Source organism: Oncorhynchus clarkii, chromosome 12, assembly GCF_045791955.1.
Source record: "Oncorhynchus clarkii lewisi isolate Uvic-CL-2024 chromosome 12, UVic_Ocla_1.0, whole genome shotgun sequence".
In the NCBI taxonomy this organism is placed as follows: domain Eukaryota; kingdom Metazoa; phylum Chordata; class Actinopteri; order Salmoniformes; family Salmonidae; genus Oncorhynchus; species Oncorhynchus clarkii.
Window position 1 is genome coordinate 69,869,792 of NC_092158.1, and position 15,435 is coordinate 69,885,226.

At 43.3% G+C, this 15,435-nt stretch overlaps 1 protein-coding gene across 5 annotated transcripts in view; it reads left to right on the forward strand.

The window, feature by feature from the left end:
* Nucleotides 1-4,073: 4,073 nt before the first annotated feature.
* Nucleotides 4,074-15,435, forward strand: part of LOC139421140 (alpha-N-acetylneuraminide alpha-2,8-sialyltransferase-like) — a 58,681-nt gene continuing 47,319 nt past the window's right edge. For 3 of the 5 annotated variants that reach the window (XM_071171738.1, XM_071171741.1, XM_071171740.1), the window contains exons 1-6: nt 11,501-12,145; nt 13,866-13,949; nt 14,103-14,180; nt 14,876-15,020; nt 15,119-15,231; nt 15,333-15,425. In XM_071171738.1, the coding sequence (XP_071027839.1) occupies nt 12,060-12,145; nt 13,866-13,949; nt 14,103-14,180; nt 14,876-15,020; nt 15,119-15,231; nt 15,333-15,425 (599 nt within the window). In that variant the 5' untranslated portion in view covers nt 11,501-12,059. Of the gene's footprint in view, nt 4,328-11,432; nt 12,146-13,865; nt 13,950-14,102; nt 14,181-14,875; nt 15,021-15,118; nt 15,232-15,332; nt 15,426-15,435 lie in introns of those variants that run through there. The other 2 variants (XM_071171739.1, XM_071171742.1) reach the window with 2 other exon arrangements.

A 15,435-nucleotide genomic window follows, 5' to 3' on the forward strand; every position in this document is an offset into this window, starting at 1 on the left:
AGAATTTTATAGCAAAGTCCATGACACACAACAGATGTATGGAATGGGTCACAAGGTTAAAAATTGTATGAAAGATACTCGAAAATCACAGTAGACAGTATCTGGTGTTAAAACAGTTCTAATTGTGTAGAGACCAGTGTCTGGCCCCCCAACTCCATACTGGAGCCATCTCACCCTGGTACCGTATGAAATCTGTGAATGTATTGTAATGTTTTTAAAATTGTATGAACTGCCTTAATTTTGCTGGAACCCAGGAAGTAGTGGAGTAGAGTAGTGGGGATGTGCTTGTAGAGTAGTGGGGATGTGCTTGCTGGGGATCCATAATAAATCCAAATACAATACTTTCTGTCGCAAATGTAGTCAAATTCTCAGCATAAGGAATCGGTGATATATGATCCCAGGCATTTAATAAAAAGTTGTTTGAGACGTGATCTCCTACGTCTCCCTTAACATATAGTGGGGCAAAAAAGTATTTAGTCAGCCACCAATTGTGCAAGTTCTCCCACTTAAAAAAATGAGAGAGGCCTGTAATTTTCATCATAGGTACACTTCAACTATGACAGACAAAATGAGGGAAAAAAATACAGAAAATCACATTGTAGGATTTTTAATGAATTTATTTGCAAATTATGATGGAAAATAAGTATTTGGTCAATAACAAAAGTTTATCTCAATACTTTGTTATATACCCTTTGTTGGCAATGACAGAGGTCAAACTTCTTCACAAGGTTTTCACACACTGTTGCTGATATTGTGGCCCATTCCTCCATGCAGATCTCCTCTAGAGCAGTGATGTTTTGGGGCTGTTGCTGGGCAACACGGACTTTCAACTCCCTCCAAAGATTTTCTATGGGGTTGAGATCTGGAGACTGGCTAGGCCACTCCAGGACCTTGAAATGCTTCTTACGAAGCCACTCCTTCGTTGCCCGGGCGGTGTGTTTGGGATCATTGTCATGCTGAAAGACCCAGCCACGTTTCATCTTCAATGCCCTTGCTGATGGTAGGCTTTGTTACTTTGGAGCTCTCTGCAGGTCATTCACTAGGTCCCCCCGTGTGGTTCTGGGATTTTTGCTCACCGTTCTTGTGATCATTTTGACCCCACGGGGTGAGATCTTGCATGGAGCCCCAGATCGAGGGAGATTATCAGTGGTCTTGTATGTCTTCCATTTCCTAATAATTGCTCCCACAGTTGATTTCTTCAAACCAAGCTGCTTACTCCCGCATGGGAGTTGTAGCGATGAGACAAGATAGTAGCTACTAACATTTGGATACCACGAAATTGGGGAGAAAAAGAGGGTAAAATTCAACAAAAAAACTAAAACAAATAGAAAAACATCTTTGTCCCGTACGAGGTGAGTAATCAGTGTCCTTATATCCAGAAGCTCTTTTCGGTCATAAGAAATGTGTCAGAAACATTATGTACAAAATAATTTACAAATAACGCAAAAAAACACACACAATAGCACAACTGATTAGGAGCACTTAAAACATCTGCCATCTCCTCCGGCGCCATCACCAGAATTTCGACCAGAAATACAACTTTCCTGAATTAGATCCTTTGTTGATCCCCTCAATGCGATTCCAATTATTCCAGGCTTTTCCAAGATGTTCAGTCCCTGGAAAATGAAGTAGATGAGCTCAGGGTGAGGATCTCCTTCCAGAGAAACATCAGGGACTGCAACATACTCTGTTTCACAGAATCATGGCTCTCTCCAGATATACTGTCCCCGTCCATACAGCCAGCTGGGTTTTCAGTACATCGCTCAGACAGGAATAAAGAACTCTCCAGGAAAAATAAAGGTGGAGGTGTGTGTTTCATGATTAACTACAAATGGTGTGATTTTGGTAACATACAGGAACTCAAGTCCTTTCGTTCACCCGACCTAGAATATCTCATAATCAAATGCCGAACGCATTACCTGCCGGGATAATTTTCTTTAGTCATCATCACAGCCGTTTATGTTCCCCCTCAGGCTTAACCACAATGGTTCTCAAGGAACTACACTGGACTTTGTACAAACTAGAAACAGCATATCCCGAGGCCGCATTTATTGTAGCTGGGGACTTTAATTACTTTTATGAGGAAAACGCTACCAAAGTTTTATCAACACATTGCCTGCTCTACTCGCACATGAAAAACGCTCAATCATTGCTACTCTCCTTTCTGGGACGGCTACAAGGCCCCCGCCCTCCCTTCGGCAAATCAGATCACGCCTGCTCCAGAAACTCAAGTATCCATGGTAAGGACTGTCCAACGTTGTTCCGTCCAATCGGAGTCTATGGTTCAAGATTTGTTTGATCACGTGGACTGGGATATGTTCTGGGTTGCCTCTAAGAATAACACTGACACGGTGACTGAGTTAATCAGGAAGTGCATAGGGGATGTTGTTCCCACTGTGACGATTTAAACTGATCCAAACCAAAAACCGTGGATAGATGGCAGCATTCGTGCAATACTGAAAGTGCAAACCACTACATTTAACCTCGGCAAGGTGACTGGGAATGTGGTAGAGTACACACAGTCCAGTTATGCTCTCAATAAGGCAATAAAACAGGGGAAATGTCAGAACAGAGGCAAAGTGCAGTTGCAAATCAACAGCTCAGACACGCGGCAGGGACATGCGGCAGGGACTCCAAACATTCACAGATTATAAAGGGAAAACCAGACACATCGCAGACACTGACGTCTGGCTCCCAGACAAGCTAAACACCTTGTTTGTATGCTTTGAAGAAAACATGGTGCCCCCGACGCGGGCCGCCGGAAGAAATGGCAGCAGTTGTGCTTTTATGTGGGTTTTTTTCGCGTTATTTGTAACTTATTTTGTACATAATGTTTCTGCAACCGTATCTTATGGCAAAAAAAGAGCTTCTGGAAATCAGGACAGCGATCACTCATCTCGGATTAGACAAATACTTTTTCTACAACAAAGACCACGCACAAGACATTCTCCAAACACTCCACAGGCCCGACATCCTCGTTATTTGCAAGAGGAAGCGACGCAGGTACAGGACAAAGAGCCGGGTGCCTGGTCAGGACCCAGAGAAGGCGACTGGGAAAGCTGCCGTTAACGTCAATACTACTCGCCAATGTGCAATCATTGGACAATAAATTAGACGAGGTACGATCACGAATATCCTACCAACGGGACATCAAAAACTGTAATATCCTATGTTTCACGGAATCGTGGTTGAATGTCGACATGGAGGGGGTTGTGCGTATATATATATATATATATATATATATATATATATATATATAACATATAAATATGTTGTGCATATTTGGAAACAACAGCTGGTGCACGAAATCTAAGGAAGTCTCTAGATTTTGCTCGCCTGAAGTAGAGTATATTGGGATAAACTGCAGGCCACACTACTTGCCTAGAGAGTTTTCAGCTATACTTTTCGTGGCTGTTTATTTACCACCACAGACAGATGCTGGCACTAAGACCACACTCAGTCAGCTGTATAAGGAAATAATCAAACAGGAAACCACTATTCTACAGCTGCAACATCGAGAGCATCCTGACTGGTTGCATCACTGCCTGGTACGGCATTTGCTCGGCATATGACCGCAGTGCGCTACAGAGGGTAGTGCGTACGGCCCAGTACATCACTGGGGATAAGCTGCCTTCCATCCAAGACCTCTACACCAGGCGGTGTCAGAGGAAGGTCCTAAAAATTGTCAACGACCCCAGCCACCCCAGTCTGTTGAAGGATTTTTATCAATAATGACTAAATAATGTATACATTTGGCGTAGAGTTATAACTCAGAGTTATCTGTTGTCTGTTGAAGAATATGTTGGTACATAGGCCAAGAGGAAGGGTCTACAGACAACTCGTGATCATAGTGAAACTAACAACAGGAAATATGTCTGGTCCCCAACCAGGGAGAGGAGAAACCGTTGGGCGTGCAGTAGATTTGTAACATATGGTAGCAGAAGATAAGCAATGTGTATGTGTTGGAACTGAATTGAAAAGCAGTTTTGACATGATCCAGGAGGAGGCGGGACATTTTCGTAAGACATGACGCAATGTGTGTTATATAAACTAATGTACATGGGATTATGTTCAGAGCTCTCGGGAATAAACGCTATTGATTAATCTTGAGACTGATCTTTGTCTATTTTATGCAAATAAGAATCGTACAAATTCTTAGAAACGGACCAGGTGTTTTGTTTAATGAACATATAGGAATAAAATTCCTCTAACACAGTCATAGACTGTTCTCTCTACTACCGCATGGCAAGTGGTACCGGAGTGCCAAGTCTAGGACACAAAGGCTTCTCAACAGTTTTTACCCCCACTCCACAAGACTCCTGAACAGGTAATCAGATGTCTACCCGGACTATTTGCATTGTGGGCCCCCCTGTCTCAGATCTTTACAGACAATTCCTTCGACCTCATAGCTTGGTTTTTGCTCTGACATGCACTGTCAACTGTGGGACCTCATATAGACAGGTGTGTGCCTTTCCAAATCATGTCCAATCAATTGAATTTACCACAGGTGGACTCCAATCAAGTTGTAGAAACATCTCAAGGATGATCAATGGAAACAGGTTGCACCTGAGCTCAATTTCGAGTCTCATAGCAAAGGGTCTGAATTGTTATGTAAATAAGGTATTTCTGTTTTCAAAAACTTGTTTTCACTTTGTCATTATGGGGTATTGTGTGTAGATTGATGAGGAAAACATTTCATTTTATCAATTTTAGAATAACAAAGTAACAACATGTGGAAAAAGTCAAAGGGCCTGAATACTTCCAAATACACTGGATATACTGTATTGTAGTCAAGGCCTATCCTTTTTAACTGTTGCTGTACATATACTATTCTGTCCTACGTGTTCTACAGATATACTACATGTTATATCCATATACAGTGCCTTGCAAAAGTATTCATCCCCCTTGGTGTTTTTCCTATTTTGTTGCATTACAACCTGTAATTTAAATTGATTTTATATTTGGATGTCGTGTAATGGTCATATACAAATAGTCCAACTTGCTGAGGTGAAATTAAAAATTAACTTTAGAAACCCCCCCCCCCAAAAAAATCAATTTTAATTCCAGGTTGTAAGGCAACAAAATAGGAAAAATGCCAAGGGGGTGAATACTTTCGCAAGCCACTGTACTGTCCATAATGTCTATACATCCCATCATATACATATATATTTATACTCTGGACTCCGACATTGCTCATCCTAATATTTATATATTTCTTAATTCCATTCTTTTAGTTTTTAGATTTGTGTGTATTGTTAGATATTACAGCACTGTTGGAGCTCGGAACCTAAGCAATTTGTTGTACCCACAATAACATCTACTAAATCTGTGAATGCTGCCAATAAAATTTGATTTGATTTGATTTGCCGGGGGACAATGGGTCCTTTTGTTACCGTCTCTCCTGTATCCAGAAGATGCCCAGCCATGCCGTGTGATGTCACATGGGCACAGGCAGGAAGTAATTGCCCCTCCCCTCCATCCCACCCCCACAGCTAAGCTCCTTCTCAGGCTCCCTGTGTGGAACAGCTGGGCTATATCAGCCTGGAAACATACACAGCAACACTTAACCAACACCTTGACAATCAAGACCAGCAGCACTTATGTACACTTACACAAATATACAGGTACAAAATACACTCACCTAAATACACAGAAAACCATTCATGATAAACCTAGAACTCTCAAACAGACCTTTATCCATACACAAATCTACTGTAATAAGTCAACAGTAAACACACACATACACACTCAGAAAATCTTGATAATTTATCGAGAGTGTACTGGACTGATTCCTCCTCTCTCTGTTGAATAATAGATTAATCACTTTAAAGTATACTCAATTGAATTAGATTTGTAATTTATGAATTATTCAGTCAGGCGGGGGAAGTGAGGGAGGAGGGGGAGAGGAGAGCAGGTTGTTCCCAGAGAGCGAGGCTTTAATAAGATTAGAAATGTGCCCTACGAAAAAAGGCATTTTTGCTTGGAACAAGAAGGAATTAATGTGGCTTGGAGTGCTGTGTGTGGGACAGCATGTAACACGGGGAAAATGAGATGAGACTTTTATCAACAGAGAGAGCGACAGAGAGAGAGACAGAGAGAGAGAGAACACTGCCTCCTTCTACTATCAGCATATCATATACTCAGTGTTGCTGCCTGCTGCTTTCGTTGTTTTTAGGGTTCCAAGCTAGCGCTGTCTTTTCTTATCAGTGCTTCACAGTCCTTCCCCGATCATATAATTTTTGTAGGCATGCATGCTGCCGTGTACTTCTCCACACAGGCCTTATGCTCTAGGGCTGAGGCATTTATCTGGCATCTACACAAGGTTCATAGTTCATACAGTCTGAAGAAGAAAGAGCTTTCCCAGAACTCCCTCTTCTATCATGAAAGGATACATATTATTATCTGAGAGGAAATACTGTTATCTGTGTATAGGAGATAGAAGAGTCGGCGTGTGTCCGTGTATGTCCGTCCGTCTGTCTGTCTGTCCGTTCTTCTGTCTGCAATAGGAAATGACACAACGGAACTAGAAGGACATAACATCCACCCCTCCCCCTGACCATCGTCAAGCCCAGATGGTACAGCGGTATAGGCCATTGGAACACACAGCACACACATAGCAAACATTCCCCATGGGAGGCCCAGCTGCTTACATAAATCACTGAATCCATGAGCCTAGCATAGCATAGAGACACCAGTCATCGTACACAAAAACATTACACAACTCACCCATTCACCTTCCTCCCTGCCTACACAGAGCTAGCTAATAGCACTGTCAGATTGCCCTTATGCTCCCTCATTGCCTCAGTGAGATCCAACATTAGCAACACTATTAATCCTAGTGTGTGTTATTAACAGACCGATCTTCATGATCTTTTATTAGCCTTACTGCACATAATCATAATGTAGCACATTTAGTGCCCTTATATAACTGAGCAGGATCTTTGCATGGGCAGGGGCATACTGTGAGATGTGCCAGGAGAACCTCTCTTAGAGCTCTATTGTTTTGGGAGGCTTAAGACTGCACAGTCCAGCCTACTGGGCAACTTCCCAGATTAACGGTAGCTTTTAAGACAGAGCCCTACTCATAATCAATGGGGCTTTTCCCTGGAAGTTAAAGACAGGACTTATCTCTTGTTGATCAAATCTGATCACATACACTACATGACCAAACGTATGTGGACACCTACTCGTTGAACATCTCACTCCAAAATCATGGGCATTAATATGGAGTTGGTCCCCCCTTTGCTGCTATAACAGCCTTCTGGGAAGTCCAGTCTTCTGGGAAGTCTTTCCATTAGATGTTGGAACATTGCTGCAGGGACTTGCTTCCATTCAGCCACAAGAGCATTTGTGAGGTCGGGCACTGATGTTGGGCGATTAGGCCTGGCTCGGAGTCGGCATTCCAATTCATCCCAAATATGTTCGATTGGGGTTGAGGTCAGGGCTTTGTACAGGGCAGTCAAGTTCTTCCACACAAATCTCAGCAAACCATTTATGTATGGACCTCGCTTTGTGCACAGGGACATTGTCATGCTGAAACAGGAAAGGGCCTTCCCCAAACTGATTGCAACCAACTTGGAAGCACAGAATTGTCTAGAAAGTCATTGTATGCTGTAGCGTTAAGATTTCCCTTCACTGGAACGAAGGGGCCTAGCCAAACCATGAAAAACAGCCCCAGACCATTAATCCTTCTCCACCCAACTTTACAGTTGGCATCTATACATTCGGGCAGGTAGTGTTCTCCTGCCATCCACCAAACCCAGATTTGTCCGTCTGACTGCCAGATGGTGAAGCGTGGTTCATCACTCCAGAAAACGCATTTCCACTGCTCCAGAGTCCAATGGCGGTGCGCTTTACACCACTCCAGCCGACACTTGGCATTGCGCATGGTGATTGTGTGCGGCAGCTCGGCCATGGAAACCCATTTCATGAAGCTCCCAACGAACAGTTATTGTGTTGACGTTGCTTCCAGAGCCAGTTTGGAACTTGGAAGTGAGTGTTGCAACCGAGGACAGATGATTTTCAGCACTCGGTGGTCTCGTTCTGTGAGCTTGTGTAGCCTACCACTTCCTGGCTGAGTCATTGTTTCTCCTAGACGTTTCATAATAACAGCACTTACAGTTGACAAGGGAAGCTCTAGCAGGCCAAAAATATTGACGAACTGACTTGTTGGAAAGGTGGCATCCTATGACATTGTCACGTTGAAGTCACTGAGCTGTTCGGTAAGGCAATTCTACTGCAAATGTTTGTCTATGGAGATTACATGGCTGTGTGTTAGATTTTATACACCTGTCAGCAACGGGTGTGGCTAAAATAGCCGAATCCCCTAATTTGAAGGGGTGTCCACATACTTTTGAATATATGGTGTATAATACACATGATTTCGGTGTGGCCTACGTGCCTACGGTTTTCCTAAAGCCAAACCCTGAACATTATCCTCCACCTCTTTGCCTCTGTATTCCACACTCCCCCCTCTCTCCACCAGAACAGGAGAGAGATGGAGACAGGTTTCATACAAAGCAACAGGATCCCATACAAACCCGTATTATTCCTCAGGACATCTGTTTCTCACTTTCTTTTTTCTTTCTTCCTCGCTCTTTCTTCCTCTCAGTCATTTTGGGGGTGTTGCTTTAGTTTCCAGGGTGATTGAACCAGCTCCAGTGCTATGTCACAAACAGGTTCTCATCACACACAGCTCATCAGCACAGACTACTCATCCCTGAGCCCTCTACCACTCTAGCATGGGAAACATACGTGCACATTGCCAAAGCAAGTGAAATAAACAATAAACAAAAGTGAGAAGAAACATATTTAACAAAATTATTAGAAATGAACAGGAAACATTGCACTCAAAGAGGTTTCAAAAAGATAAAGGCATTTTAAGTGTTATATTATCAGTGTTTTAGCAATGTGTAAATAGTTGTAATACGAATAGTGGTGGAAGATTAAAAAAAGAGAAATGTTGGTGGTATTTACAATGTGCTCCTCTGGTTGCGCTTTCCTCATGGCAACGGGCCACAAATCTTGCTGTGTGATTGCGCATTGTGGTATTTCACCTAACAGAAATGGGAATTGATCTATGTTTGATTTGTTTTCAAATTCTTTGTGGGTCTGTGTGATCTATTGGAAATATGTGTCTAATATGGTCATACATTTGGCAAGTTCGGAAATGCAGCTCAGTTTCCACTTCCTTTTGTGGGCAGTGTGCAAATATTCTGTCATCTCTTGAGAGCCAGGTCTGTCTATGCCGACCTTTCTCAATAGCAAGGCTATGCTGACTGAGTCTGTACATAGTCAAGGATTTTCTTAATTTTGCGTCAGTCACGGTGGTCAGTTATTCCGCCACTGTGTACTATCTGTTTAGGAAAAGATAGCATTCCAATTTGCTCTGTTGTTTTGGTTGATTCTTTCCAGTGTGTCAAATAGTTATCTTTTTGCTTTCTCATAATTTGGTTGGGACTAATTGTTTTGCTGGCCTGGGGCTCTGTAGGGTCTGTTTGTGTTTGTGAACCGAGCCCCAGAACCAGCTGGCTGAGGGGACGCTTCTCTAGGTTAATCTCTCTGTAGGTGAGGTCTTTGTGGTGGAATGTGTGGGCATTGCTTCCATTTAGGTGGTTGTAGAATTACATTTTGATAACTAGCAGGTATAGTCTTAATTCTGCTCTGCATGCATTGTTTGGGGTTTTGCGTTGTACACAAAGTACAGTGCCTTGCGAAAGTATTCGGCCCCCTTGAACTTTGCGACCTTTTGCCACATTTCAGGCTTCAAACATAAAGATATAAAACTGTATTTTTTTGTGAAGAATCAACAACAAGTGGGACACAATCATGAAGTGGAACGACATTTATTGGATATTTCAAACTTTTTTAACAAATCAAAAACTAAAAAATTGGGCGTGCAAAATTATTCAGCCCCTTTACTTTCAGTGCAGCAAACTCTCTCCAGAAGTTCAGTGAGGATCTCTGAATGATCCAATGTTGACCTAAATGACTAATGATGATAAATACAATCCACCTGTGTGTAATCAAGTCTCCGTATAAATACACCTGCACTGTGATAGTCTCAGAGGTCCGTTAAAAGCGCAGAGAGCATCATGAAGAACAAGGAACACACCAGGCAGGTCCGAGATACTGTTGTGAAGAAGTTTAAAGCCGGATTTGGATACAAAAAGATTTCCCAAGCTTTAAACATCCCAAGGAGCACTGTGCAAGCGATAATATTGAAATGGAAGGAGTATCAGACCACTGCAAATCTACCAAGACCTGGCCGTCCCTCTAAACTTTCAGCTCATACAAGGAGAAGACTGATCAGAGATGCAGCCAAGAGGCCCATGATCACTCTGGATGAACTGCAGAGATCTACAGCTGAGGTGGGAGACTCTGTCCATAGGACAACAATCAGTCGTATATTGCACAAATCTGGCCTTTATGGAAGAGTGGCAAGAAGAAAGCCATTTCTTAAAGATATCCATAAAAAGTGTTGTTTAAAGTTTGCCACAAGCCACCTGGGAGACACACCAAACATGTGGAAGAAGGTGCTCTGGTCAGATGAAACCAAAATGGAACTTTTTGGCAACAATGCAAAACGTTATGTTTGGCGTAAAAGCAACACAGCTCATCACCCTGAACACACCATCCCCACTGTCAATCCCCACTGATAGAGACATACCCCAAGCGACTTACAGCTGTAATCGCAGCAAAAGGTGGCGCTACAAAGTATTAACTTAAGGGGGCTGAATAATTTTGCACGCCCAATTTTTCAGTTTTTGATTTGTTAAAAAAGTTTGAAATATCCAATAAATGTCGTTCCACTTCATGATTGTGTCCCACTTGTTGTTGATTCTTCACAAAAAAATACAGTTTTATATCTTTATGTTTGAAGCCTGAAATGTGGCAAAAGATCGCAAAGTTCAAAGGGGCCGAATACTTTCGCAAGGCACTGTATATATTTTTCTCCCTCTTTCTCTCTCATCATCTCTCAGGGTGAGAAAAGTTGTATTCATTAATAGCTTCTTAGAACTCATGCCTGATGCTGTAAACAAAGTTGAGATTGAGCCTGCAAACCACCTAGAAAGTAAACTTGCAGAGCCAGCCAGATATGTAACGGGGCAGTCAAAGAAGGGCACGAGATAGAGAACAGGGAAACCGTCGATCTGATTGGCCGATAGCCCCTTCCCCTAGCCTACTCTGACCATCATTGGCTAGGGGAAAAATAAATCCCTGCCAAACAGACGCTCACACAACACATACACACGTACATACACTACACACACTCATACACACAAGTCAAGAGGCAGACCCTGGGCTAATTCAGTACCAGGGAATTAAATTACTGGCTGCTCTACATGCAGAGGAGGGGAGAGAAGAGGGGGTTCGGATGGGGGTGGGACGGATATTACAGGAAGAGAGGGAGGGAGGGAGGGGGAAAGTGCAGAGAAGGCTGGGGCTCAGGGGTGGGGTTGGAAAATGCAGAAGGAGCAACAGCTTGAGCTCTGGGACTACAGTGGACAGAAAGTAAGAGCATGGTGTGCTCTCAATGAAGGAGTGAGAAAGAGGAAGCCAGAAAGAGAGATGAAAGAAAACAAGACACATCAATCTACGTAAAGGAGGGCGTGAGGACAAGACGGACATTGTAGTTCTACAGGAGCCGAGTGGAGAGGGAGAAAAGAGGGGGGAAAGGAGAGAAAGAAAGGAGAGAGGCGCATGAGGTATTTTTATAGGGCACAGACAGAGATATGATAGCCTGCTTACAGAAGCGGTGTGCCTGGAAACGCTCAGAAAGAGAGCAAGTGGGAGAGAGAGCGAGGGTGAAAAAGGAGGGGGGAGTGAGTGAGACAGAAATATTAACCAGTCAGAAAGAGCGAGAGTGAGCAGTGAAGTACAATCGGGGAGAAAAGGCAAGGGAGGGAGGAGGGTGCATGAGAGGTAAAAAAAAAGAAAATGAAACAGGGGAAAGGTGCCAAAACAAACTAATGTGTCAGTGCTGAGTGAGGGACACTAGAAGAGAGGGAGAGAGAGAGAAGAGGGCCAGCCAGAGGACGTAGTAGGGGGAGAGAGGCATGAGGGGACTGTTCTGCTTTATGCTCACCCTGTCCATCCTGGGGACTGTCCTGACTGCACTCGTCTGGTATGTCTTCAGAGACCGGTAAGTCCCACTCCCTTTCACATCCCTTCTCCCCAACTTCCTCCCCCTCGACTGGGCAGGTGTTGGAGCCTTTAGCCACGGGCTAGGTTGGGGGATTAGGCCTGGCTGGTGGTAGCTAGCATCATATACTCCAGACAGGCACAGAGAGGACAGAAGGGAGTGAGTCTCCACACTTTTGCTTTTAATGTGTGATTGTTTCACATCGGTTGGTGTGAGTAGCTGCTCTACTGGAACAAGGTAAGAGTTGTGCAGGGGGTGAAATATGATATGTTTAGTGTTGGTGGTTATGCCTGTTCACTGGTACCCCCTCCACCAACTCCCCTTTTCTCTCTTCTCTCTCTCTCCTCAGAGCAATGGTTGGTTTTTCTCAATGCTTGTTACTGTGGGTATCTTAACTAAACCACTGACACACCCTGATTATGTGGTGGAAAAGAGAGAGAGAGAGAGAGAGAGAGAGAGAGAGAGAGAGAGAAACTTCTGTTTGTGCCCCAGCAGAGCTGATGTATTTCAGATCATAAATCCCAAAGTCTTTAACTGACTGTGGATTTAAACCAGACCACTATTAATGGACTCTGGACAACCTGTTCTAATTTTACAACTTGTGCTGAAGCGAACTCAACTGTTTATTTGACAGTGTAGGTAGAATAAGAGGAAGGTGTTGCAAAGGCACATGGAAGGCTCAACGTTGGTGCATTTTGAAATATCATACTCACACCCAAAAAATATTATAGCAGATCTTATCTCCCCTCGACCCCATTGTTTTATAAAAACATACGAACCTAGCATGTGCTTGTAGGTGTGCTCTGTTAGACGTTGATTTTAAATAGTGATCTGTTTTCTGTGGGAAAGGATGATGTCGCCTGTAGGCAGGCGAAGATAAGTAAGTGAAAGGGGGAACAGAACAAGAGATTGAGATCGAGAAGTCACTGTAAAAGGTCTTCTCGTGCTGTTACCAAAACACGCTTGATGAACACACTGTTGGCTTGTTGTAGCTTAGTGTCTGCCCTTCTGTGACAGTGACACTTGAGAGACGCCCCCCCCCCCCCCCCCCCAGTCACGTCTCGATGAAACTAACTGTCTGAATGTGACGTTAGACTCAGATTAATCATAGAACTAAGTGTTGTTTGACATTCACCATCTGCAGGATATGACAATTATCCCGCCATAAATAACTGTCTACAAGAGTGTCACATTGTGGAGCAGGGAAACCCATGTACCCTCTGTGGTGTGTTCTTAAAATATCTCTTTCTAGCTCACTTCAAGGGGGATTATCTGTATGTAGTAAGTTCAGGCTTGACCTTGCCCTTGGATTTCTTCTCAGACTGTTTTTGATAAAGTCCCTTGTCTTTCAGTTAATTTGGGGTTGGCACTGCCGTTTGTAATGCTGCTGTAAAAGCGTTTGGGTTTCCTGTTTGAACAATTAAAACACGCTTAAACAGCTGTGTTTACCCTTCAGTAACCCTTTAGCTCACCAGGTTGTTGTTTATAGTATGCACAACATTCAGCTATTGGTTTAATGTGAACACACTGTAAATTACCACATCAACACAATTAATTCAACGAAGGTAACATGGTAAACTCAAGCAATACACTGCAAATACAACAGCAAACAATGCAGCTATACAAGCGTTGACAAGATAAGTGGTGTACTGGGTTCAAACAGAGGTCTACTCATCCTTCTATTCTCTCTGTCTTTCTCTGTCCCTGTTGGTGTACATAGCAATGTTCAACCTGGCAGACCCCCCCACAAAGATCCTATTATGAACTCTGGGCCAGTCCCCTCCGGAACATGCAAGGGCTGCAGGTGAGACTAGATACACGCCCTGACAACCACTACCCACATCCTCTCTGCTCAACAACCACCTCACTCGGTCTCTCTACTGTTCTTAACTTCATTACATGGTTCATAACTGCATGTTCTGTGGTGTGTGTGTGTGTGTCTGTGTGTGTGTCAAAGGGATACAGTTACTGAAAAAGTGGTGGAGCGCTACTCTCACAGCTGGAAGAAGCAGGAGGACAAGTTCAGAAATTTCAGGTGAAACATCACCACACTATAAACCCAGACTCTGAACCCCACTAAAAGCCAGCCAAGATGAGCCAAAGACCACTTTGTGAGGGTCACTAACCATAACAAAGGGGATGTTTCCTTTCTACTCCTAGAAGAATGAGATGCAAAGCACGTGGAAGTGTGCTTCAAAGCATGAGAAGTGACCTGTGAAATGTTAGTGTTTACTTCTTCATGCTGTTAGTAGCAGTAGAAGTAGAGGTCAGCGTTATGTAAGATTGTTGCGACACATTGCGTCAGTGGGTATTTCCCTTCTCAAGGCTATCTTCCTCAGCTTCCTGTCTCTGCAGGCTAATTCTGGCGGAGACAGGAAGCTGAGTATACAGAGACTTCAACCACACCAAACAACACCAAAGAGAACTGTAAGGAGCTTTGTAAATGAATAAAACACTTGAAAGGAAGGACATTCTAAAAGACAATACTTTTCAATAAACATTCCTTTCCAATTTGTATATTTATATCAAGATGAAGATGAGGCCTTGTTTATGTATTCCTATATCTGATATTTTCTTACATTTATCACCAGTAGGTTTTTATACCTAACTTATCAAACAGACTGTTTCAAAATAAGAGAAATGTGTGTTTGAAGTACATGACTCATTTACAGTTCGCTTTTAATACTGTGTCTTTATCTTATAATCAAAAGGTTATTGTTGTGTTCTCAGGTCTCTTCTGAGTAACAGATGTCATGGACTTACCAAGGCTATGGTGACACAGGCCAACACTCCTCTGGGGTCAAAGGTTGTGTACGATGGAGAGAAGAGGAAGCCTCTTCAGGTGACCCCTGAACTGTTCAGCACCTTTGCTAAGGTTTGTTGAGCTGGTCCAGAGTGTCACCTCAATAATTAGTGTGTGTGAGTGTGTGTTTAAGAAAGAGAGTGACATGACACATGTTGTGTTGCCTACAGGAGAATCCTTTTGTGAATACAACATGGGATACGTGTTCTGTTGTTGGGAATGGGGGAATCCTAGCTAATAGCAGCTGTGGAGAGAAAATCGACTCCGCCCAGTTTGTTATCAGGTGTGAGACAGAAAAATTACTCCACAATAATTACCCTTTCCTCTCAAACATTGTTAGAAACAAATTCACTGACCACTTCCCTCTATGTCTCCCTTTCTCAGGTGTAATCTCCCTCCTCTGGAGAACGGCTATGAGAGAGACGTGGGCAACAAGACAGACCTGGTGACAGCTAATCCCAGCATCCTCATGGAGAAGTGAGTTTCG